General features: G+C 43.0%; 1 protein-coding gene across 1 annotated transcript in view; it reads left to right on the top strand.

The window, feature by feature from the left end:
- The first annotated feature begins 20,490 nt into the window (after positions 1–20,490).
- Positions 20,491–27,415, top strand: part of LPCAT2 (lysophosphatidylcholine acyltransferase 2) — a 61,742-nt gene continuing 54,817 nt past the window's right edge. Inside the window, exon 1 of the mRNA XM_006121110.4 lies at positions 20,491–20,724. Coding sequence (XP_006121172.2) covers positions 20,566–20,724 — 159 coding nt within the window. The 5' untranslated portion in view covers positions 20,491–20,565. The remainder of the gene's footprint in view (positions 20,725–27,415) is intronic.

Here is a 27,415-nt window from a genome sequence, read left to right as displayed (position 1 = left end):
TCTGGATGGAGAAATAAAACATGTTAAAAAGCAAACCCAGGCCATTAGACATTTTTCAAAGGATCTGTCTTTCTCCTACCTATCTTGCTTTCAAAACCTTATGGTATTTTAAAGCATCATGCAGATCAATTCTCTCACTCATTTTAGCTCCACTGTCAAGAATCAAATCCAGTGATGATAGCATAGGGTGCTTACAGAGGTTTGGTAGATTTTACTTCATATCCTATGGCCTCAGTTATGTTTTGGTCTGTTTGCAGGATTTACCACTGTGGCAACAATTCCTTTTAGAAAAAACAAACGCAGCAATTTACAAAGGAAACACATTCCCACCCAGGCAAAATACATGGTCTCGGAGAAGTGTTTATTGAAATTTAAGTATAATAAGATGGGGTTCAGTAGGTTTCCAATATTTATCATAGCATTTTCTTTCTTTGAGAGGTTCTTTGTTTTGCCTTATTGTTCTTGACATTTCACACAGCATGTTATGAATTTTCTCAGAGGAATGCTGCCTTTTTCCAGAGAAGCACAAATTGCTGGGTTTTCTGTCATGCTAAGCATTATTAAAAGACACTCCTTTCCCAAATAATAGATGAAAGGCAAAGTGAGGTATGTGTACTTGCATAATGGAAGCACAAAGCCTCAGAGAGAGATGTGGTCTAATTTCCAATAATAAAAAGAAAATCCTCTGAGCAGGTTGGTGTGCATTAGCACTTCCCTTTATGCAGGTCTTCTGTGACTGTGATGTAATGCTTCACCAAGACTCATGATAAAAGCCATGTGAGACCACAGAAGCAAACCACTGTCCAGAATTTTATATATGTGGTATATGCCTAACGTTCTACAGGCTTCAGCTGAAAGATTGGAAAGCTCATCACTCGAAGCACAATTCCAGGGAGTCTGAAAGCCTAATCCAACTTGCATTCTCTTCAAAAACTGCAGAAGCAGACAAAAGATACAAATAAAAATAAAAATTTAGAATTTTAAGCTAGATCCATGTTCCCTCCTATAGTAAACAATTGTGATTTAACTATCTGTAGTGACTGTTAAGAAGATTCTATATAGTTAGTGGTTGACTTGCAAAAGTGTTTTGTTGTTCTCTGGCTGGACTTCTTTGGTGATTGCTCTTGATACAAACTGCTAGCACATCTACGTAGGCTGAAATTCTTAATCGCAATTATGCTTTTCAAAAGACTCAGTTTAGTCAGACATTTACTAAAGATCACAGATTACCTGGGGGTAAATACTAGGTTTTTCTCAAACCTCCCCTCTCTTATATCAGCTTCAATAGAAAAGCAGTTAGGGAACTAATTATTTATAACTTGTGTCAGAAATCACATGATGCCTGGGACAAACCCTTTCTAATTACACTCTTGTATTCAATTAACATACTTGTATTCCTTTTCTGCCCAAATCCTCAGGCTATTCAAGTGCTTTTCATCCTTACCTCCTTACTTTTTAGCAGTTTCCATAAAATCACACATTAATATAAATTGCTAATTAATTGACATAGTGAGCAATATTGCATCTACTTTTCTTTGCACTGGCCCAGTAAGGAGTAGAGGCTGAGAGTAATTAAACGTATCAGCATAAGCAGTTTGTTTCTGAAGCTCCTGCCTTTGTTTAATGCTGTGCTGTGGATAACAATCACAGATTAAGGGCCTGTCCCTACTGAAAGATTTGCAACTGACCTCCATAGGAGCAGGATTCCCATCTCAGTAATGTAGAGCTTTGAGATTTCTTATAATTTCTTATAATTTTCCAACCAATTTCCAGCTACTGTTAAGGAATTAAATTCTAAGCTTGCAATGATATATAAACAGTATTGCACTTAGAACCTTCTTTTTCAATCCACTTTATAAATAATATACTAATACTTTTCCAAACCCTGCTAAAACAACCACCATATGGTTACATATGGGAAAGAAGCAGAGGGCGGGTAATTACTGAATTACTCCAGGTTGTATAGTGAATCATTGGTAGAACTTCAGTCTTAGTTCCCTGTTCTTACTACTTGTCTATGTTTCATCTGTAGCTGTGGACTCAAATATTTTTCTTAACTAATCCCTTCACAGATGTTGAGTTTTCTTTTTGGAAATTGCAGTATCATATGTACCTATTCATCATAATGCTTGTGATCTGTGATTTGACAAAATCAATTTACATGTTTTATAGAGCCTTCTTACAGCGTGACCTAGCATCCCAACGGACAGTTAACAATTTGTTGAGACCTAATCGCCGGCTCCTATATGATTCCAAGCAAACTGGGTCTGCATAGATCCCAGACACTGTTTCCAGCTCTGGGACTTTAGGCACACTCACAGGCTCAGCCCCTTTGGATGACGCCCTTCTTTGGGATGGTGATACTGTCACATGATTGCCCTTACACCCTGAAATCAGTGTCTGAGGCCTCCTAAGCTACCCCTCCTCTCTGACATACTCGTTCAGAGTTCTACCTAAGATGTGAGCACTCCTGGTCTCTAGTGTAAGAGGAACATGGGCTTAGCAAAGGAATTTCTTAACCACAAATGCTTTACCTTAAAAGCAATTGAGAAGTACAGGACTCTGAAAGAAAAGAAAAAAAAAGGCCTGAAACACATCCTGCCTGAGGCTAAGCTCAGTGCTTCTTGTCAATCTCAGATTTTACAATGCTGGGTTGAATCTCTCTTGTTCTCCTTCCCCTGCAAACCTTTCTTAGGTATGCTGAGAGTTGGCCCCTCTGTTCAGAGCAGAACCCTGTCTGTAAGTAGGTCTCCATCTCTCTGCCACATGCTCCACTGGGAAGCCCCAAACCTCTCCCAGTCCACCTATCTGTCCCCGTGCAGAAAAAGTATGGGGGCAGGCTATTAATGGACAGTTATTCAACTAGTGTGGTGAATGGCTCCAGATCTAGGCCTTGAAGATTCTTTGTATTTGTCCAGCAGGGAGGTGTCATCTAATTTTTCCTGGGGGAAGGCAACTATCTGTATGTAGTGTAATAGGTTGTCTTTGCCAGTCTTGTGTTCAATAGAAGGTACAAACTGGAGTTCATGATTTGATACAGAAACTACACTGTCATAGGCCTGACTCCATTTTCGGATCCATGGACTATCACTAGCTCTTTTCCCCAAAGACAGCTCCTTATACATTATGCAGAGTCTCACTGAAGTCCCTGTGGATGGAGGAGTCCTTCACACAGCCTCAAGTCTGAGGGCCTTAGGATTTAAGTGCTTTCTTGTACTTAAATAGATAGATAGAAAATGGTGGATAGAAATGGTGTCCCTGGCCTCTGTTTGTCAGAGGCTGGAGAAGGATGGCAGGAGACAAATCGCTTGATCATTGTCTTCAGTCCACCCTCTCTGAGGCACCTGGTGCTGGCCACTGTCGGCAGACAGGCTACTGGGCTAGATGGACCTTTGGTCTGACCCTGTACAGCCGTTCTTATGTTCTTATGTACTTCCTCCTTCATTTTTTCTACTTTAATATATATTTGAGAATTCTGATCCTGCTTTGTTTTTACACACTAAACTAAGTGTACTTGTAAACTCAAGGAAGAGTTGGTCTGAAAAAGTTTCTGATTTGATTTTCCATCTGGAAAATTTAAACAAAAATGGAGTGGGAGAAGGGAATACATTTTCATTTACATTTTCCATGGAAAAATGTTGATTTTTTTTCAGTGAAAATTCAAACACTGAAAATTTTTGACCAAAATCATAAATATTTCAATTGAGGAATATTCCTCTGGTTCCTCATGGGAGTTGAAATTTAGGTGATGATAAAAATGTGCAGATAATACAATATTGCTCAAGATAGTTAAGTCCAAAGCAGACTGCGAAGAGCTTCAAAGGGATGTTGGAAATCATTAAGAAAGGGATAGAGAATAAGACACAAAATATCTGATTGTTTCTATATAAATCCATGGTACGCCCACGTCTTGAATACTGCATACAGATGTGATCGTCTTGTCTCAAAAAAATATATTTTGGCACTAGAAAAAGTTCAGAAAAGGGCATACAAAATTATAGGGGTAGGGAACGACTATCATGTGAGGAGAGTTTAATAAGACTAGGACTTTTCACCCTGGAAAAGAGATGACTAAAGGGGGGATGTGATAGAGGTCTATAAATTCATGACTGGTGTGGAGAAAGTAAATAAAAAAGGGTTATTTACTTGTTTCCATAAGACAAGAATGAGGGATCACCAAATGAATTTAATAAGTATCAGATTTAAAACAAACAAAAGGAAGTATTTCTTTACATAATGTTCAGTCAACATGAGGAACTCCTTGCCAGAGGATGTTGTGAAGGCAAAGACTATAACAGGGTTCCAAAAAGAGATAGATATATTCATGGAAGATAGGTCCATCAATGGTGAGGATGGACAGAGATGGTGTCCTTAGCCTCTGTTTCTCAGAACCCATGAATGGGCAACAGAGGTAGATCACTTGATAATTTCCTGTTTTGTTCATTCCCTGTTGGTTATCAGGCATTAGTCACTGTCCGAAGACAGAATACTAGGTTAGACGGCCCTTTTATCTGGCCGTTCTTATGTCCTTCTGTTTCATACTCCCATTCTCCTCCAATGACTGGATCCCTGATTTGGCTTATGTCTTCTGTCATTGCAGTACCCTTTCTTGGAGAAAAGATGCAGTGCACGATGAGAATTCCTGCTCATGAAGCACTTGGGAACATAGTTCAGCCAGGAAACCTAACACTTACAGAATGATGGGATTTAATGCAGCTGAACTACAGTTCCCATCAGACACCACAGCAACCCAATGCAAATGGAAATATTTCAGCTCTCGGGCATTCAGTTTTTCGACAAAAAAGAGTTGAAAATCAAAATTTTCCATGAAAATCAAACACTTGATGAAAAAAGTTGATTTGTCAAAAGCCCTTCCTTCTGTCAAAAAACAATTTGGACTAAAAAATTTCAGACAGCCTAAATGAGAATTCTGGGGGCATAGGGAATGTAGCATTTATTTCTTCTTTACATAGTCACCATTCTCTCTTGGCTTGTAATGTATGAACAAAGTCATTATAAAAAATAATCCTGGATCATCTTCTACATTCAAGCTGTGCTGATACTATAGCATGCATGCAATTTTAAGTAATAAGACAAAATGTGAGTTTTGAGGATTGTTTTACATATGGATGGAGTTTTGGAGGGCACATAGTTGTGGTAAAAAGGGTTTGTTTTCCTTAACTGAATAAGCATGAGTTATGGATTAAAGTGAAGCACATCCCATTTACAGTTGACTTTACCCTATTTAGAGCTGAGTTGCGTATTCTTGGTGCATAGCAGAACTGTGGCTACTTGTGCCAAGGGGGGTATGAGAAGTTAATGGAATGCATAAAACTCTGAGGTTGTCTGGAGTGAAGCTGATCTTAAACCCACATAAGTGATGCCACACATTTTTGTGATACTGTTTTGAACTTAAGAAAACCAGCCATAATGTCTGAACCTCCTGGAAGAAATAACTAGTGAGCATCTGGTGCTAAGAACTGAATTCCTGTTCTAGAAATCATAGGCTATGGCAGGAAAGGGGCTCTGAAGATTTTCCCTAAAGATGCAGACATTAAAACTTCTCTTGAAATTTGAGCCTGTAAGATGGAGCAAAGCTAAATGGCTGTATCTTCCATCCAATGATTATGAAAAAGATGCGGCAGATTCTGATCTCAGTTATACCAATTCAACCAAAATCAGACTTTGGACCAGCAGGTTCAATCCTGTGTTCATTACAAGCACCGGTTAGCAAAGGGTCAGATACCTTGTGGTTTTACTGCTCCCTCTGGGTATGTCTACGCTACAGCATTATTTCAAAATATCTTGTTTCAAAATAGTTAATTTGAAATAAGTTATTTCAAAATAGCACATCCACACTGATTGGATGCTGAATCGCATTTAAGGGCAGCTGAAACCGGTTCCAGCAGGGCATCAGGTCAGTAGTTGTTTTGTGTGGCTGCTGCCTAGGCTATCTGAGGCTTGTGCTTAAAGGGTCCCCCCCTGGACAACCAGTTCTCAGCTTTCCCTGCTTGCTTGCCTACCTTGCTGAGGGACAGCAAAGCATTTTTCTCTCTGCTTGATTTGGTTGCCCTGAGTCAGGACACCACAGCACTGGGCACCATGGAGACAGAGCTGCCCCTGGGCACTCTGATGCTCATTTTGGATGTCTTGCTGCAAGCCTGGCTGTAATTACTAGAGACTGCCTGGCAGCATCTGCTGCAGCCCAACCCCCAGGCCCTCTTCTGGACCCCACTGGGGGCTGGGGAGGAGCAGCAGCAGTGCCCGGATGCCATCGTGCCCCACTGCATCTGGTGTCTGGACACAAGCAGCGACTGGTGGGACCACGTCATCCTGGAGTGCTGGGGAGACCAACAATTGACCCAGAACTTCAGAATGAAGAAGGACACCCATCATGGAGCTCTGTGAGTGGCTCGCCCCTTCTCTGCGGTGACGGGACATGCACAAGAGGCCCGCCATTCCCCTCCACAAGTATGTGGCCATCGCGCTTCGGAAGCTCCCCATGCCGGATAGCTCCATGCCAGATAGCTCTCCATGCTGGATAGCTACCATGGCAAACCAGTTCAGCATGGGTAGATCCACCATCGGAACAGTGCTCATGCAGGTATGGCAGTCTCCAGCCACTGTTCCAGGAGGGGAGGGGGGTGCAAGGAGGGGATGGGATGCCCTAGGGAAAAGGGGGGGAGGTGGTGCAAGTCTCCTCCCCGGGAGGTTGTGTTCTGTCCCAGCCACACTACGGACTGCCCACGGTGGCCAGGATTGCAGGTGGGGGGGAGGGGTTGCTCCTGGGCAGTAGGGGGTGCAGGGCAGTGGTGGGGAAGGAGCACTCTCAGCCACCCTGGCACCCCAGTGACTCTCAGTTTTGTGTGTCTGTCTGCAGGTGGTCAAGGCCATCAATAGAGTGCTGCTCTGCAGAGTCATCCGCCTCACTGATGTGGATGTGGTCATCAAGGAGTTTGGTGCCATGAGCTTCCCCAACTGAAGGAGGGCAATCAATGGGCCGCACATCTCCATCTGTGCCCCGGAACACCAGGCCTCCCTGTACATCAACCAGAAAGGATACTTCTCGGTCATCCTGAAGGCTGTGTCTGACCACCGGGGCCAGTTCGTGGACATCAACGTTGGCTGGTTCGGCAAAGCACACGATACGTGGGTTTACCGCAACTCCTCCGTGTGCCAAAGGCTGCACTCCAGGACTTTCTTCCCCGACCACCACATCAAGGTCGGGGATTTGGACATGCCTGTGTGCCTGGTGGGGGATGCAACCTATCCCCTAGAAGCCTGGCTGATGAAACCTTACACGGGACACCTCAACCCCTCCAGACAGGCCTTTAATGCCAAGCTCAGCAGGGCCTGCATTGTGGTGGAGGGGGTGTTCAGCTGGTTGAAGTCCCTTTTTAGATGCTTCCTCACTCGCCTGGACCTATCCGAGCAGAATATTCTGCATACGGTGGCAGCGTGTTGTGTGCTACATAATTTGTGCGAGAGAAAGGCGGAGGCTTTCCTGCCAGCCTGGATGGCAGAGGCCAACCACTTGGCTGGCTTCTACGGGCAGCCCCGTATGGCTGCCAGCCGGGAGGCCCATAGGGGGGCTGTTCGTATCTGGGAGGCCCTGCAGGAGAGCTTCCACCGAGAGGAGGAGTGACGTCTCCCTGGCGTGCCCCTCTGGGACCTTATGTCTTATTCCACCCTCATGTCCTTCCACTTTCCCCTCTCTAACCCCCCTTCTTGATGTAAAATAAAAACACATGTGCTGCCAAAAACAAACTCTGTTTATTGACCATAACTGGGGTGAGGGAGGAATGAGGGTGGGAGAAGGGAGGGAGAAACCTGGGAGGAGGGAGCTGGAAGGGGGAGGCAGGGAAGGAAGGGAGAAGTTCAAGGTTGCGGGTCTTGCTGGTCCACCTGTCTCCCAGAACTGTGGTGCGGGGGCCTCGGCATCCCTGGGGGGGCGGGTGTGGGAGGGGGAGCAGGAGTGAGAGGAGGAGCGAGAGCTGGGGTGGCCACAAGGGCTGGAGCGGCAGCAGGGAGCAATCTCTGCACCAGGGTCTGCAGGTCGGCATGGATGGCACTGCCCTGGTCAAGCAGCTCCTGCAAGCTCTCCCACTGCAGCTGCAGGTCTTCATGCACCCAGTGCTCCTGGCTGTGGACCTGCCTTTAAAGTATCCCCAGGTGCTGTCGCTGGTATTCCTCTTGGTTCCGGGTGAGCCTGCTGGCCTGGGTGCAGGAGGCTGTCCTAGGCGGGGTGGCGTGCCTGGCACTCACAGCTGCTGCAGCTGTGGAGAAACACGAGAAGTGGTCAGTTCTCCCTGGGACACAATGGGTTAAGCCCAGTCCCCCTCTGCAAGGCAAGGATAGCACCATCATGTCCTGCTATCCCCGGGAGTGTGAGCTGGCCCCTGTGCTGTATATAGGTTGGGTGTGGGGGGAGGAGGAGGGAAGGGGAGACGTGCCCTACCTCTGCGTAGAGGGGGCTTCTGGGGGGATGGCATCGTGCAGTGCCCCTCCCCGGGGTCAAGAGCATGTCATGTGCCTTCATACAATCATGCATGTGGGTAACAGGCCAGGGTCCCTATGTGGCAGACAGCCAGGGCCACATGCCCAGGATGGCACGGCACATGCACAGGTTGCTGTGTGCTCCGTGGTTAGCAAGGCCCACACGTGCGGTTCCTGGGTTCCCTCTTCACCACCACCACCCCCCCCCCGGCCCCGCATAAGGAGACAGTGATGGCAATTACATGTCGAGGCCTCCCCGGCCTTGGATTACACCGGCGACAGGCTTGCTGGGATGGCTCGGGGGTCCTGGGTGCGGGGCATGCTCCCTCCAGGCTCCTGCGGCTCCTGACCGTCCTCGTCCTCCTCGTTGTCATAGGCATGGCCCTCTGCCCCAGAATCGATAACCACCTGGGGGGCACAGACCATCTGACCCCCCCAGGATGCGGTCCAGGGCATCATAATAGGAGCACCTGGTTGGGAGCTGCCCTCTGAGGCCCTGGCATAGGCCTGCTGCAGTCTTTTATTTTCATACGCACCTGCTCCTGGGTGTGCATGTGGCCTTTGGTGGCCAGGCTGTCAGCCATCCACCTATAGATGGCCACATTCCTGTATCTAGTGCAGAGATCATGGACATTGGAGGCCTCCCCCAAACTTCAATGAGGTCCATGATCTCTGCACTAGACCAGGAAGGCGCCTGCCTTTTGCTGCCCCTGGCAGACTCCTGGGAGCTGCCAGCCTGCTCCTGGGGAGCAGGGGAGGGCTGGGTGCCACTGGGTTGCTGGCTCATGCTGGGCAAGGTGCACAGACTGTTGGCTCTGTGTTGGCAGACTTGCAGCTGGCACAGGCACTGTGGCCAGAGTCTACCCCTTTAAGGGCTCTAGGGCTGTGGGGGGAGCAGAAGAGTTTTCCTGGTTGTGCCCAGAGTGGCCACCAAGGCATCCTGGGAAGTGCTGGAGACCCTCATTTTGAAATAAGTATCTACACAGCACTTATTTTGATTTAGTTATTTCGAATTTGACGTTATTCCTCATGAAATGATGTTTATCAAATTCAAAATAAGCGCTCTGCTATTTTGAATTAATTTCAAAATAGCAGTTTGGCTGTGTAGATGCTAGGAAAGTTATTTCAAAATAACGGCTGTTATTTTGAAATCACTTTGCTGTGTAGACATGTCCTCCGTGAATAGTGCCAATACAGAGCTGTCAATATGCCAAAGGTGAGGACAGCCTTGTCCGTTTTGTGTTGCCCCTGCAGTTGAACCCTGCAAATCCAGCAGATCTTTATATCCACAGAGATCCACCTCCGCAGACGTCAATGTGGATATCCACAGCTCATTTTTGCGGATACAGATGCAGATATACATTTGCAGGGCTCGACAAACAATATAATCTACTTGCCCGTGGCAAGTAGATTTCAGCCGCGTGCCCTGTTCATTCACGGCGCGTGCATGCGCAATGCGGCTCTTGCGCATGCGTAGTACAAGGCTGGTGAGCGGTTTTCTCCACCGTTCGTCAAGCCCTGTACATTTGTATCCACACAGAGCTCTACCCTGCAGAAGCCCTTAGTACAGAGGGAATCTAAAGTTTGTAGAGAGTGGGAGAGAGCAGGCAGTGGGTGGATTGTTAGCTGCAGGACCTGGGGCCAGGACATTTCTCCAGCGTAGTGTATCTGCTGCTACACATACTGGGGTACTTTGGCAGTGAAGTCTGCCCTAGCCTATGGTTGGGGCTGGAAGAGACCTGAATGCAGAGATCTGCAAGTTCTAAATTGAGAAGATACAAACGTGGTTTCTGACATCTCTTAATCCAGTCCTTTGCATTAAACCTAAGCACATATGTTGTGTGTAGCTGAATGGTGTCCTTGGTTCTGCATGCAGATTTTCTATGCATTAGAACAAAACTACAGAAGTATATTATATCTAATAATCAATATTTTCATTTAGGAGACCCAGTAAAATCATTCCTCACAGGGGTATATCATGCTATTAATTTTTAAACCATTTCAAACTAAAGTAGGCCTAGGTACTTCAGATCCAGTACCTGGAATGAGCTCAGATAGCCTCAACAGAGACACAAAAGTACTTAATTTGCTAGATCAGGGACTCTTCTTCTTTTTCTCTTTTCCTTCTAGATGCTTTGGCAACAGCTGGAGAAATTATTCATGACAGATAATTCACTGTTCTTAATATTGCAGAAAGCAAATCAGAACTCACGAATAGAGATGGAACGGACAGCAAAGATTCAGAACAACAATCATGAAAATAAAAAGTTCATAACCTTCTTAGTACAAGGGAAACATGATTGTGTTGTATATGAAGTATCAGAGGGGTAGCCGTGTTAGTCTGAATCTGCAAAAGTGACGAGGAGTGCTGTGGTACCTTATAGACTAACAGATTTATTGGAGCATAAGCTTTCATGGAGCAAAGACCCACTTCATCAGATACATGTAGTGGAAATTCCAGAGGCAGGTATAAATATACAGGCATAAGAAAAGAGTACCAATCAAGAGTAAGGCTAGAGATAATGAGGTCAATTCAGTCAGGGAGGATGTGGCCCACTTCTAGCAGCTGATGTGGAGATGTGAACACCAAGAAAAGAGAATCTGCTTTTGTAGTTGTCTAACCATTCACAATCTTTGTTTAATTCTACACTGATGATGTCAAATTTGTAGATGAACTGTAGCTCAGCAGTTTCTCTTTGAAGTCTGAAACAAAATACAGGACTATGTAGCACTTTAAAGACTAACAAGATGGTTTATTAGATGATGAGCTTTCGTGGGCCAGACCCACTTCCTCAGATCAAATAGTGGAAGAAAATAGTCACAGCCATATATACCAAAGGATACAATTAAAAAAATGAACACATATGAAAAGGACAAATCAAATTTCAGAAGAGGGATGCGGGGGGGGAGGGGGAGGTAAATGTCTGTGACTTAATGATATTAGAGGTGATAATTGGGAAAGCTATCTTTGTAATGGGTAAAATAACTAGAGTCTTTGTTAAGACCCCAAAGACTCTAGTTATCTTACCCATTACAAAGATAGCTTCCCCAGTTATCACCTCTAATACCATTAGCTCACAGACATTTACCTCCTTCCGCCCCCGCCCACCCCCCGCATCCCCCTTCTGTTCTGAAATTTGATTTGTCCTTTTCATATGTGTTCATTTTTTAATTGTATCCTTTGGTATATATGGTTGTGACAATTTTCTTCCACTATTTGATCTGAGGAAGTGGGTCTGGCCCACGAAAGCTCATCACCTAATAAACCGTCTTGTTAGTCTTTAAAGTGCTACATAGTCCTGTATTTTGTTTCAGCTACACCAGACTAACACAGCTACATTTCCATCACTCTTCGAAGTCTGTTCTTCAAGGTTTTTTGTTGCAGGATGGCTACATTTAAATCTGCTGCTGTGTGTCCAGGGAAATTGAAGTGTTTTCCTACAGGTTTTTGTATATTACCATTCCTGATACCTGATTTGTGTCCATTTATTCTTTTATGTAGGGACTGTCCAGTTTGGCCAATGTATATGGCAGAGGGGCACTGCTGGCACATGATAGCGTATATGACATTGGTAGATGTGCAGGTGAACAAACCCATGATGGTGTGGATGATCTGATTAGGTACTGTGATGGTGTCGCTGGTGTAGATATGTGGGCAGATTTGGCACTGAAGTTTGTTGCAGAGATTGGTTCCTGAGTTAGAGTTACTGTAGTGCGGTATATAGTTGCCCGTGAGAATTTGTTTCAGGTTGGCAGGTTGTCTGTGGGCGAGGACTGGCCTGCCTCCAACGCCTGTGAAAGTGAGAGATCATATGAAAGCATAGATGTTAAATCATCGAAACAACAGCAGCTTCTGCTTTCTATTATTATTATGCAGATCAACATAAAGCAGCCAGAGAATATGGCTCTGGTCTATAGATTAGGTGATATTGCTACTAAAGGAGAGGGTTTACACAACAAGCAATTGTTTACATAGCAATTTGAAGCAAAGATCTGAAATTTAGTAATGAAAATTCAGATAACCAGGGAAATGTTCTGACTGTAAGAAACACACTTAATACATGCTACTTCAAACAAAAATAGAAATACCAGGAAGCTGTGGGATAGTCCCCCAAAGAGCATTGTGTTATCAGAGACATTTAAAACTAGCCTGGACAGGGCACCAGTAAATGTGACATTTCTGCACTAGTAGTGGGATGGAGTAATACTGTGGCTTAATAATGAATAGAGGTTTATCGCCCCCTTGTGCAAATGGAAAAAAATGCAACCTTGCAGGAAAAGGAACCCAATTGTTGCTTATAGATAATACTGAAAATTATTATAAAGTATGATTATACTAGGTACCTAAAGCAATTTCACTAAACCTAATAATAACAAAGCCAGAGGTACTGTTCTTATTAACAGACTGCAATAATTTTATGTGAAAGAGGTAAATACTAAGCATAAAAAAGGAAACTACAGGCATGAGGAATACAGTCAATTGGGAGTTTTCTTAAAAAGCAATTTAAACTGCCCAGTGCTCTATCCCCAAAGTTGTTTGTCTCAGTACTACCTATAAGTGGCATGAACTGGCCCATCTGGAGAAATCTGGGGCCCCAGTATAACATGTTCACTGTTTTGTGTACTGGCCTTCCACTAGACAAACATCCTCTCATTTTACCACTCATCTGTGCCCAGGTTTCCTGCATGGGCAGCCCAAGGACTGTCTGGTGCCTATCATTCCTCAGAAGCTCTAGAAGAAGACAGAGGGCCCTATGTATTTGATCTTCTTTACAGACTGTGTTGCCATCAAGATTCTTTACTGAGAGAAAAACTTAAAAAACAATGAATAGTCTAGTAGCACCTTAAAGACTAACAAAACATGTAGATAGTATCATGAGCCTTTGTGGGTACAACCCACTTCTTCAAATGACTGCAGTATTAGAAGTCCAGATCCAAGAATAAATAAGGGAGGCGCTAATTGTTCTTATCAGCCTCTTGTAACTGCTAACTAACTCATCTACTCCTCTGAAATTTATTGAGTGAGGAACTGTGACATATATGGTCTACCTCCTGCCTTCCACTGGGTGCATCTCTCCCCCCCCCCACACACACACTGTACAGTCTAATTCATACCCACTCACCATTAACCTCTTCCTTTTCATCTCCCTCATTTTCTGTTTTCTCATCCCCTTCCCACTTGGCCCCTGTCTTCTCCACTCTCTTTTCCCTGGCCCCTTACTACTTCCCATCTCATTTTCCCTCTCCATTGCTGCATCTCCCTACTTTCCTGCCACACAAACCACTTCTTCCTTCCCTCTTGCTTCTCCCTGAGCTTCTACCTACATCACGGAACACTCCTTAGATAAAATGACCACACATACTTACCAGCTTTCTCCCATCCTCTGCTGTCTTATCGATGTTAACTGTAAGCTCTTCAGAGGGGAGGAATAGTCTCTTGCAAAAACGGGGATTGCCTACCAAAAGATGCTGATGGCAGTTGAGGTCTTCTGGGCACTATGGCCCATATTGTTAAAAGTATTTAGGTATTGATGTGCTCAGCATTAACAAAGCCAAGTGATTTAGGAGTGTTACACTAGAGTCTTACACAGGTAGGAGCATAAATTCCATTGACATTCAATAAGACTTATGGTCCTAAAGTGTCCACCTTTAAAAATGAGACTTAATTCTGAACACAGTATTAGCTAGATACCTTTAAATATCCAGGCCAATGTCAATGCAAATCAGTACCACTACTTCTAATAATTAATAAAAATAATCATGATTAACATAATGTTTCTGTAGGTTTTTTTAGAATGAAATTCCACTTAAACACTAGTTTGTGAGATTTCCACCAAGTCATGGTAGCAATTCAACCCTAAATATGGCTTGATCATAAGTAAGGGGAATTACATTGTGAGAAACAAAATATATAATTCCCTCCTGCAGTAAGCCTGTCACTTCTACTGTGCTACATTGGGTTATGTTGCCTCCCCTGATACAGAATAAACAAAGCATAAATCCTAGCCGAATAAAGGTTTTGCTAAGTCCTGCTAGCATAATGTAATACCCACTCATTACCACAAGCAGTGTATTATTACCACTTAGCTTAATAAATATTTAAAATTGTATTACAGTAAAGAATACAAATTCACCTACGTGCCTTTACTGAGCTTAGTTGTGACATTTAATAAACACAGTTTTACAGCTACTATATTTAAATACAATTAGTTCCATACATTTCCAGCTTAATAAGAAATAATGCATATTCATTTCTGTTCATTAACAGTCAGTAAATAACTCTTAGCTAATGAACATTCAATTATGCTCCATGCATACATTGTGGGATAAATTCTCTTTTTGTTGCTCATATCAGTTCACTTCAATTCAGTTGCTTTTAATTAAAATTATTTTGCCTCATGTAGACAAAACTGCGGTTTTTTTTAGTCCCTGGAGATGTCTGCAAAACTTCTTTTTTATCTCTATGTACTGTCAGCTCCCTGATTAATGTTTTAAATAGGGTAAACTTTACTGTTCCTCCTGGGTTTAGTTCAAAGAGGGAAAAAACCAGCATGATTTTATTTTTCATACACATGGAATTCACTGAGTTTCCCTTTTTCTTGTAAATCTACTTTTTTCTTTTGTTTTAAAGTGAACTCAGTGATAATGAAAGAAACATCTGAGAGCTTTGGAGCTGGATACCTAATCCTCCATTACCAATTTGGAGTCCCTCTGACCCAAGGAAATGTTCACATGTAAGACATTTTTATCCAAGTGTCCAGTTTTAGAGCTGCCTCAGGCAGGGCATCCTTGATGTAAATAAGAATGACATGGGCAGTGGCTGTTGAATTTGGCCCTAAGTGAATACTAACTTTCATTAAGAATCAATAAGCCACAGCTAATTGAGCTGCAATTTCATTTAGCTAACTCTTCAGCTAGCTTTATAGGCCTTGATCCAGTGAAGGATTTAAGCAAACGCTTCTCTTTAAATCCCATTGACTTTCATGGGACTAATCACATACAAGCTAAGCACACGTTTAAGTGCTTTGTGGTGGCCCTGTGCTGCACGTCTAATACATGACTTATAATCCTAAGGGACCTGATTGTGGGTGCTTGTTTTTTCCTTCTTTATTCCACTCCAGCCGAGCCATGGAATTCTCTCAGTATAGGGGAGTCTCCTCCCTGTTGTAGGATGCATGATAATGGGGATCAGGGCATTGCTTTGCTATCATTATATTCCAGCTATTCTTGGATGCCTGAATGACCCTTTAGAGAAATGGACAGTCCAACGCAGTAAGGCTGTTCTAACTTATGCTATGGATTGGGCTAGATCCCAATAGCTCCAAAATCCAGGAGGCTATGTATAGTTAATTACCCTCTCCTATTAATTACTAGTGCTCTAGTCACAGATTTCAAATTATTTTGCTAACTTACCCTGGCAGCCAGCATATGTGATGTCTTCTTGCTTCCGCCCAGGATAGAAAAGCTTTGAAAGTCTCTGTAAAGCAGAAAGAACAAGGGATGGAGTCAGAAATGGGAATTGTCTGAAAATACTCTAAGAATAGCCAAGCTCTAGAAAATGCTTAGATTTAGATATTATGTTGTTTAACAAAAAAGGAAACATACAGGCATTAGATAAGTTTGGATCACAGCCAAATTACCTGTGTTTGTGTTTTTGGAGGCTAAAACTTTGCAGACCTAGTTTCTTCCTGTGGGGAGATTTTGCTTAAAAGCTGAGGGAAAAAATACACCTCTACTATAATATAGGTACATAGTTTGTACCAAATCTTCAGCCTATTAAAGTCAATCTCAGAGATACACTATCTGAGTATATGGCCCTTTGAGCATTACATATAAAATCTGGTTTTATTTGTTTCATAGTTAAATAGATATTATTTCTAGAAACAGGACTCTCCTCACACATTTTACATTTCATCTTCTCTAATATGACTTTTTTCTGTTTCTAGATTTGCCATTTAAAATGATCCTTTATCTTTATGGGCCATAGATTGTGCTACTGATTTTTGTTTCTCAGTATTTTTGGCTACCTAACTAGTAGTAATTTCTACACGGAGTCTGATTCTTTTCTCGCACCAGTTTTACACCAATATAAGTGAATTGATTTCAACCAAACTACAGTACTTCTAATTTACAGCAGTGTAAACAAGAGGAGCATAAGGACTACCAACTTTAGTAATCTATTATGATACTATTTTGGCAGGGTTATTGTAGTCTGCCTTGAAAAAGGCCCAGAGAATCAATTACTGAACAAAGTGATAGAAATGTAGCCGTGTTAGTCTGGTGTAGCTGAAACAAAAAACAGGACTATGTAGCACTTTAAAGACTAACAAGATGGTTTATTAGGTGATGAGCTTTCGTGGACCAGACCCACTTCCTCAGACCAAATATTATTTTTCAATTTGATCTGAGGAAGTGGATCTGGCCCAAGAAAGCTGATCACCTAATGAACAAAGTGCTGAGTTTTGTTGTGGTAGAGTATTGTGACCACCAGATGGGGCTCGTTTTTCAAAAGCAAATGGAAATCTGCTTGAAACATAAAGTGGGTTTTCAATTTATAAGTTGAAAACACCTTTGTGAGTGTTTTATATAGCTAAGGCACAGGGCTAATTAGGATTATTAATCAGTGAAAGGCTATAAGGAGCAACATCTCTTAGCTTCTGGTATAGAGGAGAAATAATTGACAGCAAATTTTAAAAATGTGTGAGTGCATGTATTTAGTCTTACACTTCAGAATATGTATTTCTTCTGTTCCATGGTTATTTGGAAATAAATACTAAAATGAGTTTCTGATGTTTTATTTCCCATCATTATGGCATGAGGATATATAGGAACAAATTCTAGCTATTGCAAACAAAAGGAGAGTTAGTTCTTTCCAAAACATGTGCTAAAATTGCCATGGCTCCACTGACATCAGTGATGAAAATTTACACACCAAAGGAAGATCTGCCCTCTAAAGGATATATTCTGCAAAAGTGGCATTATTAGGAGTCCACAATCTGCTGACCTGTTTAGCAGAAGTTGTAAGAACACCATACAGCTATACTGTACAAAAGGGTTCAACATCAGCAGATTTAACTTTAAGAACAGGATCTTAAGAGTGTAAGCTCTTCAGGGCAAGAATCTATCTTCCTACAGTCCTGCAAAGTACTTAGAATAGTTTTTTGAGCTACATATTTTATAGTAATAAAAACAAACTATGATTAAATTGTATATATATTAAACTCTAAGCTTATCTGTGGATTTTGGTGATGTACAATAAAAAACACCAGACAGGCATAACATTCATGGTGGCAATATTATTTTCCATAGAAGTCATTGGTATTATGGCTTCACATAGAAACTTCAGTCATAGACCAGAACCTGATTGTGGTAGGGGATGTACAAACATAGAACAGCTGGTTACAGTCTAACTCACTGACAGAAATTCAGGAACTCTGGCTGGATTACAAATGAATGCCAATAAAACCTTTCCAATTCACCATCTCATTCTGCATCCTGGTACGTTACATATTTTACAGAAAGGCTATTTCAGAGTGTTAAAACATTTTATTTGTATTATGTGTTTCTTTCTCACTGCAAAGCCAGGATCCCTCAGTGTTACAGTGCAACAGTACTGACTACAGAAGGAAAAATAATATAATCACTACTTTTTAAATTGTGTGAAATAGCCTAACATAGATTTGCTATATACATATTAGGTATCTTTGAAGCAACACAAGAAGTGAATGAATTAGAAAGCTATGAATCTCCTCTTTCCAAAGGGATACAGCTCCTGGACAGCACTGGCAAATGGAAATGCATTTGATATAGAAAATAAGGGTCTGGTATTTGGAGATGCTAAGCATCCAACTCCCAATGATTTAAAATATCCTTATCACCAAAGCACTACATAAAAAACCTGGCTGTGCTCAAGAGATGGAAGGTTAGGGAGAATAAGCAACAGATATCACTCTTGAGTTGTTGCCAACAGGAACATTTATGTTTACTTAGCTTCGACTTGCTGCTTCCTGTGTGAAGACCACACTGTATCACTGTAAAGGGTAAAAAAATTGAGGCTCAGAATAGTTGGTCATGTGAAGTAAGGTCTAACCTTCAGCTTGATGTAAATTCTGTGTCTCCTGCATTAAGATGGGAGCTAATTTAGCCCGTACGCTAAAACTACAACCCAGATTTCTTTTCATCTCAGTTTAATTATAAAATGGACCATTAATCCACTCTGTCAATCCACTATAGAAACAAAACTTTCCAATGCTACAGGAAATTCCAGTTTCCATCTAGTTCTAGCCATGGTCCATGGAGTCAGGGCTTTAAAAAGCGATCAAGGATTGACAGAGGTCACTTTTGAATTCATGACATTGTGACTTTGGGCCTAGAAGCTTGACTCTTCGCATCATCCCAAATGGGAGGAATATGAATCAGAGATTTAGTACCTGAGGGGCTCTCATTATAAGTGAGAGAGAGGTCACAGAGGGAGAATTAGGCCACATCTTAATCTTTCCACAAAGCTCATTAAGCACTGTTATGGTGATTGCATTCTCTACGGAAGACTGGCTGCCAGTGAGAAAGGAATTGGTTGCTGCTCACCTAGTCATGCAGTCGGGTTTTGAACAAACTGTTATTGGTAGAGAAACTACAGCAATTACAGAACAACACACAATAAAATCTGCTCCCCATTCCCTCTAATTCCCTTGTCACTCAAAGAGCCCTTTGGATTTTTGGTCAGCCTTTTTGGGGGCCTATGGTCTCCTCTCCTCCCTGTCAGCATTTAGGTTTTCTCTTGCTCCATCTGTAACATTTCTAGATAGTTCAAGTGTGGCAGTCAAAAGGCCCCCACGACATTCCATGTTAAATCATTTTTTTGGTTGTCCTGTAGCTGTATCCTGACAGGGGGTGTGACAGGTGACAGTGAGAAACCTTAGCAATAGTAGTGAGGGGATGGCAGTAAGGACAGCAAGGAAAATCTTAGCCTGGTGAATGTTCCATTGCAGAGAGATGCTGCTGTGTGTGCATACCTGAGGTCAGAATTTGGCAGAATCCTTGTATCATTAATTAGTTGTAACACAGCACTTTGCGCTTTCAAAGCACAAATACTATTAAAAATCATTTGTGAAATGCAGGCCATGGTAGTACCCTGCCTCACAGGGATGTAGTGAGGAGAGAAATAGTAAAGACTTTGAGGCATTTGGAGGCCAGATAATTACTACAAATAGAAAGATGTAAAATTACCCAGGCTTTCTGTGTGCTACCTCTGTCCTGGGATGAATCCTATTCAACTTTTTTATAAATGATCTAGAGCAGTTGGTCTCCAACCTTTTTAACCACAAGATCGCTTTTTCAATTTAAGATCTACCTCAAACCCAAATGTGGCTTCCCTCAGGCCCTGCCTCTACTCCACCCCTTCTCTGAGGATGTTGTAAGAACTATGAGTTTAACAGGGTTCAGAAAACAACTAGATAGATTTATGAAGGTTAGGTCCATCAATGGCTATTAACCAGGATAGGTAGGAATGTTGTCCTGAGCCTCTGTTTGTCTAGAAGTGGATGAGAGGAGAGGGATCACCTGATGATTACCTGATGTGTTCCCTAGCTCTCAGGCATCTGGCATTGGCCACTGTCTGCAGACAGGCTACTGGGCTAGATGGACCTTTGTTCTGACCCAGTATGGCCATTGGTATGTTGTTCTCAGAGAGGCTGCACTCAGAGTCCATCGAGGTGGAAACTCTGGGGGCCCACCTTCCTGCGTTAGCTTTGGCCACAGCTCCTGTAGGAGGAACAGGGACTCTACTCCTGGGGCAGTTTCTTTCCCAGCCCCCAGAAGAGGGACCCACAAGGGCTCTGGGGCTGGCTGTGCTCGCTGGGCAGTGCCCACAAAAGACCAGTGGCCAGTCTAGGCTGCCTTTAACACCCCCCCCCCCTTCTCAGCCTTCCTGCGGCTCTGTAGCCACCGACACCCGGGGCGGGACGGGAGAACCCAGGGCCCCCCCGCCGGGACAGCCTCCCACGGCCCCCGGGCGGCTCATGCGCACGGGGCTGCAGGAGGTGGAGCAGCCCGGCGCCGGGTTCCGCAGCAATGTCTCTGTGCACAGAGGCGGCAGCCGCCGGAGCGGGGCGCGGCGGGGCCATGGCGCAGCGTCTCTTCACCCTGCCCAGGCAGCAGTCCCTCTACCCGCCCAGCGTCCTCAACCCCTTCGTGCTCGAGCGGCGCCTGAGCGCCAAGGACAAAGTCCGGGTAAGGCGGGAGGGATCCACAGGGCAGCCACGGGCTCGTGCAAGCGGGGTCCAGGGGAAGGGTCTGGCCCCGGCTGCGCGCGGTGCTCCGCTTCCCACCCCGGCCGCGCGCGCAGCTAGCGGCGGAGGCGCTGCGGCTAGTTCAAAGTGAAGGGAAGGAGGCTGCTTATGCCTGGGCGGGCGGCGCTGGTTACCCGGGCGGCCCTTCCCCTGCTTAAGCGCACCTAGCCGGCAGCAGGACTAAACAGTCTCCCTCCAGCAACTCTCCCTTGGGGAAAGCGGCCCGACTGGCCCTGCGGGTGTGCTGGCATGGGCTGGGCAGCATGCGCAGTGTTTAAACAGCGCGGTTTGCCTTTTCCCTCCATCAGCTTGTGGGGTTGTTGCAAGGTGTTTGCAACACCCATCTAAATTGAAAGGAAGGGGACCTCCTAAATTGCATATACACCCGGAAGAGTACAAAGTGCTTCCACTGTGTGATTAACGTAGGAGCTGTTCATACAAATAACCCCCCCCCCCAGCTCCCCAGTATCTATACAGCTGTCAGTCATCTTACACAGAGAAAGTATCACGGGTACTGTATTAGTAAGTCTTGGTTTTGCCCTAAAAATTACCTCCCGTTGCGCTGGGAGATGTTACATTTTTTGGTCCAATGGATCAGAGATAGGCATAAAACTTCGGAGTTACAATCCCTTTTGATGTTGGCATTCAGATCAAAACTGGCCCACGATTTGGTTCTAATACTGCAATTAGATCCAGTTGCAGCACTGGGATTTTAGATTCTGGTGGGGGAGCATTTATAAAATTTAATAGCAGAAGAAATTTTTCCAGGGAAAACAAATCCTATGGAAACATTTACTTTCCAATCAAAATCTAATTCTTCTAGTTCATGTCACCTTGAAAGTGAAATCATTAGCAATAAAAATGCACATGACTAGGCTGTTTATATTACCAAAGCTTAAAGGAAATGTAAAATAAATCAGCATAAAATATAAGTCATTGTTCAAAATGATCTCATTTTAATAATCTAATGACCTGGACCTGCAAACGAGCATGGGCCTTGATGACAGACTTTTTTCCTTCATCTTCTGAAATTTAAAAAAAAATGTAGAAACAAATAAGAGTTTACAAGATTTTTAAAATAATAGTATTAAAATCTAAACTTTTGAACCACATTTGACCTGACATTTCTCAATAAAGACAGTCAATACAACACAGTATGGCCTAATTATCTTCCACATTCTGCTGATACTTTAATAAATACCTGGGGTGAGTGTGTAATGGATTTCTAAATAGTTCTATATCATACAGCATATTTAAATCAGTAAAAGTACTAGTTGGGTGAGGTGGAGGAATGGTAAGACACTTGCATAATAACATGCAATTTTTGTTTACTCTACTCTGTTTTAATAGTGGACTGACATGCTTCAGATACAAAACCACCAGGATATTTACTCTTGGACATGTCTGGATAGGTCTATTCACTTTAGTGTAATTTCTCCAAAGTTATATGTTTCCATGCTAGCAAAAACTTGTTTTCAAACAGAAGCCTGCAATTTGAAGCCATGGTCCATTACTCCAGGTTTCTATAATAATCTCCACTTTGTTCAGCAGTTGACATATGAAACTATAAAACTGGGGGTGGGAGGGAGAGGTGAGCTTATAAAATAGTACAATTTCAGGCCAGAGTGCTTCACGGTGCACTGTGCAGTGAGCCTGGCACTCACTCACAGTCATTGGGTTTCTTCATGAGTGCAAAGTTTCGCCTTTGGTGCACCTTGCAGGTCAAGGCCTGACAGAGAAACTGGGGGCAGGGGCTATGGGAACTGAAGGTTTTGCTTTTCAGGCACATTTTGCTATCTCATCTATGATCTTCAGAATAAAAAATCATATTTCTAGTTGAATCAGATATGGGCTCTCCCCTTTCTTGTACATTAGAGACTGTCTCAAATAGTTCAGTTCCCAAATCTGAGGCGGCTTTTCTGGCTTTAAAAGTTTTTTGACTCTTTAACAAAGCTTAATAGATTAAAAAAAATAAGATTTTAATGGTGTGTTGAGACTACTTTATTCTGCTGTATGCCAAGGGCTCTACCAATGTGATAATGTATGGAAACTGGAAAATGAAACTTGTTAGTCTGTTTTCATTGTTGGATTTGAGTGCAACGCAAAAGGTAAATAGAATGTCAGTGATAATGAAAAGTGAAGTCAGCTGTAAAAGATCTCAAGCTTTATATATGGCAACATAGCAATTTACTTTTAAATAATATTTTTAATGTCAGAGTGCACCTGTTTAGAAGAGTAAGATTCTGGGTATGGTTTGCTTGTCACACAAGTTTAGTTGGATTTGGAACCACCTGAATAAAGTAATATAAATCTGTAGAAACAAGCAGCGGATGTTACCTAGCCTCGCATCCCACAATATAGGCAGTCATAGCTGCTGGAATTGGTTTAGCTGCTCAGGAGTCGTAAGACAGTAGGTTTAGTGGTCCTAAATTTGTCTCAGTACTTAATAATTTATTTACTTTCATTTATGATGTATCCCTCTAATATTAAATGTGTGTGTCCTGTCCTATAGGTGATGGAGAAAAAGGATCATAGTAACTTTGTTGTGTTAATTTGGATTTTATAGCTCAATAGCCCTCCATTAAAAATCTGTGTGTGTTATAATGTCTGTAACAATAAAGGGGTGTTGTATCAGAATAGCCTGTCAAGTCAAGCAGAACACAAAGGCTACTATTTATATTGTGGTTGTCATCAGAGGCACCAATTAAGATTTAAAAAAGATTATGCTGTACAAACTGACCAGGAAGATGTAGCCTTTGCTGCAGAGAGCTTGTAGTCAGATTTGAAACAGATGTAACAAACATGATTAAACAAAGTTAATGATGGAGAAGGCTGTTTAGAAATAAGATCACATGGCTGTACATGGATTTAACTATTCCCAAGCTTGATTGTGGCCTGCTATGTCCAGTCTGGAGCTAGTTCATTGAGGGGGTTGTCTTTTAAAATACATAAAATCTGCTAGCCTTGACGGCTGCACAATCTATCATTGACAGGTTGGCTGGTTTTCATGGGCCTAACACCAAAAGAGTGTATTGAGGAGACGGTAGTAATTTTGTAGATTAATTCAGAATGCATATTTATGTGTAACAGGCACCATCTTGGCCAACATTAGGAATTGAACTGGAGACCACTAGGGCTAAAAACTTGAGTCGCTGCATCTTGAGTTCAGGGTACACTCTCTAGCTGGGAGCTATCAGAGGCTTATCTTGTATGGCATGGGCACAGAGGAAAACACACTGACCAGTGAGTTACATAAGCATAATTGGTATCATGGAAGAAATCAGAAACACTCGTGAGAAAAGTAAACAAATGGAGTTTGCCATAATTGGCAAAGTGAAGTAGGTAGGGATATAAAATTCCATTTAATCAGCTAATGTTTACATGGGATCCTGTGGTTGAGGTGCTGCTCCCCCCACAGCTGGGTTGCCAGTAAACCGCGTAACTGCTGATATCCCAATAACAAAATGTGGGGGGGAAAAAGACTAGAGTACCATATGTTAGAGGGACAGAATTTTGAAGAGCAGGGAAGATAAGGACAGGAAGCTTGAATTTGAATGGCTGAAAAATGTGGACGGATTCAGAGAAAAGGATGGTGTAGTGGGAGCAAAGGGTAAAGAACATGTTCTTGTCAACAGTATTTTTAATGGATTAGCAGGAATGGGGGCAACATGCTTGTCAGAGAAGCTAGAGAAGAGGAAGAGGCAGATGATACAGGCCTAGCTGGGTGAGAGAAAAAGGGCTAGATTTTAGTAATGTTTTGGTATAAAACTTACCGTGTGAAGACATAGGGGAAGAAGGAGACAAAGCTAACCCCAAGACTGACAGCGTGTATTTTCAGATACTGGCTTAGAGCACTGGATTTGGGAGAGAGTCTAATGAGTTCAGTTTTGATTTTGTTCAGGGTAAACTAGTGGTGGACATCCAGGAGGTAGCAGAAAGACAGGCCAAAGTATGAGATTGCATGAATGGAGACCAATGTGGAAAGGCAGAATTATAATTCATTGCTTTAAAGTTGGGCAGAAAAATCATCCTGGAAGTTTATAAAATAATGAATAAGAAGAAAAAGTGAATAGGGAAGTGTTATTTACTCATTCATATAACACAAGAACCTGGGATCACCTAATGAAATTAATAGGCAGTATGTTTAAAACAAAGAAAAGGAAGTATTTCTTCACACAACTCAGTCAGCCACTGGAACTCATTGCCACAGATGTGAAGGCCAAAAATGTAACTGGGTTTAGAAAAGAAATAGACAAGTTCATGGAGGATTGGTCTTGCAATAGCTGGTAGCCAAGAGGGTGCACCCCCATGCTTTGAATGTCCTTAAACTTCCACCTGTCAGAAGCTTGGACTGGACAACAAGAGTTGCATTACTCAAATTGCCCTAATCTGCACATTCCTTTTCAAACATTGGGGGTGGGCCACCGTTAGAGACAGGATACAGGGCTGAATAGACCATTGGTCTGTCCTTGCGTGGCCATTCTTATGTTCTTAAGATCACATTGTAAGCAATTTGACTCAAAGATTGTCTTTTTTTGTTATGTGTATGTACAGTGCCTAGCAGAATGATAATATAAATAATTAAAGCCAATGCTACCTATTCTGGGTGTTTGTAATAATCACAGACCCTAGCGCTTTTTGGCTTGGGTAGCTCTCTTCCATTTTGGGTATGTCTAGACTACAGGCTTTTGTTGACAGATAGGGTACATGTAGATTACATGCCTCTGGTGACAGAGGCATGTAGATTAGACTACCCGGCATAGGAAAATGAAGTGACGATTTAAATAATCGCCGCTTCATTTAAATTTAAATGGCTGCCGCGCTGAGCTGATCAGCTGTTTGTCGGCTCAGCGTGGTAGTCTGGACGCTCCCCGGTCGACATCAAAGGCATTTGTCGACCTCCCAGGTATGTCGGACTACCGCGCCGAGCCGACAAACAGCTGATCGGCTCAGCACGGCAGCCATTTTAATTTAAATGAAGCGGCGATTATTTAAATCGTCGCTTCATTTTCCTATGCTGGGTAGTCTAATCTACATGCCTCTGTCACCAGAGGCATGTAGTCTAGACGTACACATACTGTCGACAAAGCTTCTGTCGACAAAGAGCATCTAGACTACAGCCAGTTCTGTCGACAAAGCAAGCCGCTTTGTCGACATGACAGTGTAGACGCAAAGCTCAGTGTAGATGCAATAAAGCCTTCTGTCGACAGAACTCTGTCGACAAAAGGCATTATTCCTCGTAGAATGAGGTTTACAGCCGTCGACAAAACTGCTGAGTTCTGTCGACGTTATGTCGACAGAACTCAGTGGCAGTGTAGACGCAGGTATAGTTTTGTCAACAAAGGTCCAGTTTTGTCGACAAAACCCTGTAGTCTAGACACACTCTTTGTGAAAATAAATCTGGAGGTGTGTATGCATTGACTGCGGTTAAAGGTTTAAAATAGCTGGAAGAGAAGGCCGTTCAGAAATCATAAGAAATGTATTAATCTATTTCAGGCAGATGCACAGATGGTGTTGATGCCAGGTGTTTGCTTTCTGGATCACTGTGTGGTTGATTTCTGCTTCATCACCTAGTAGAGGACAGAAAATAGCTCAGGCTAGATTTTGTGAGGTTAAAATAGGAAACTTAAAACTTATGGGCTACTGTGTCTGCTGATGTATCATACCATACCTGCTGTCATTCAGGGTCACTCGCGTAATCTGCCCTCTGGCTTGTGAAATCAGCCAAGAGTCTTCTACTGAGAAAAAAAATACTTTTTGCTACTGTCCTAGGGATGTTAAATTGCAGATAATTAGCTAATTGAGTAGTTAATGGAATTTCCATCAACTACTCAATTAGCTGATGGGGGAGGGCGGGGCATGCTCACTACCTCTGTTGTGACTCTGCCTTCCTTGCCCCTCCCCCCATGCAGACAGTGCTAGGGGGAACTGGCTTTTAAGCCATCTTCCCCCCAGCACCAGCTCCTGCTTCTCCCTCACCCTTTGCTGCTGCTGATATAGAGCCAGCAAGGGGAAGGGGTATGCGAGTAGTCAACTCAACTGCCCGATGAGCCTGGGCTAACTGGGCAGTCAACTGTTTGACTACCCTTTTACATCCCTTTACTGCCCACTAATAATTCATGTGGCTGATACCAACCTCATTAAAAGAACAGCTTGCCATTAGCCACAAGTTTGTGATTTTTAACTCGTAACCATGGCATCTCTCAGATATGGATTCATTGCAGTGCAAATAATTAGAAGTGCACTCTCAAAGGCAACAGTGCCACTCTTCATAGTGCATTTTTTTAAACCAGCAATATTTGCTCCCATGTTGCTATTTCCATATGGAAGGAGTTCCTCCTGCGTATCTACAAAGCCACTACATTGCCCTCCGTCAAATCCCTCTTCAAAACTCATCTCTGCCACAGTGCTTACTCCATAATAGAGAACGGTTAGGCAGCTGGTGTATTATGACCACTCCCTTGTACGGTACTGATAATAATCACTCACACATTGTGTTTTCCCTGTTGCTTCTGTGTGTAGTTTTGTGCATCGCCTTGGGGGCAAGGACTGACTTTATGCCTAGCACAGTGAGCCCCAATCCTTGTCCTGGGCTTCTAGGCTGAGCAGTATTAATATTAATACTTCGAAAA

The sequence above is a fragment of the Pelodiscus sinensis genome, chromosome 12, assembly GCF_052426305.1.
Source record: "Pelodiscus sinensis isolate ZL-2025 chromosome 12, ASM5242630v1, whole genome shotgun sequence".
In the NCBI taxonomy this organism is placed as follows: Eukaryota; Metazoa; Chordata; order Testudines; family Trionychidae; genus Pelodiscus; species Pelodiscus sinensis.
This window is presented reverse-complemented; position numbering and strand designations above follow the sequence as displayed.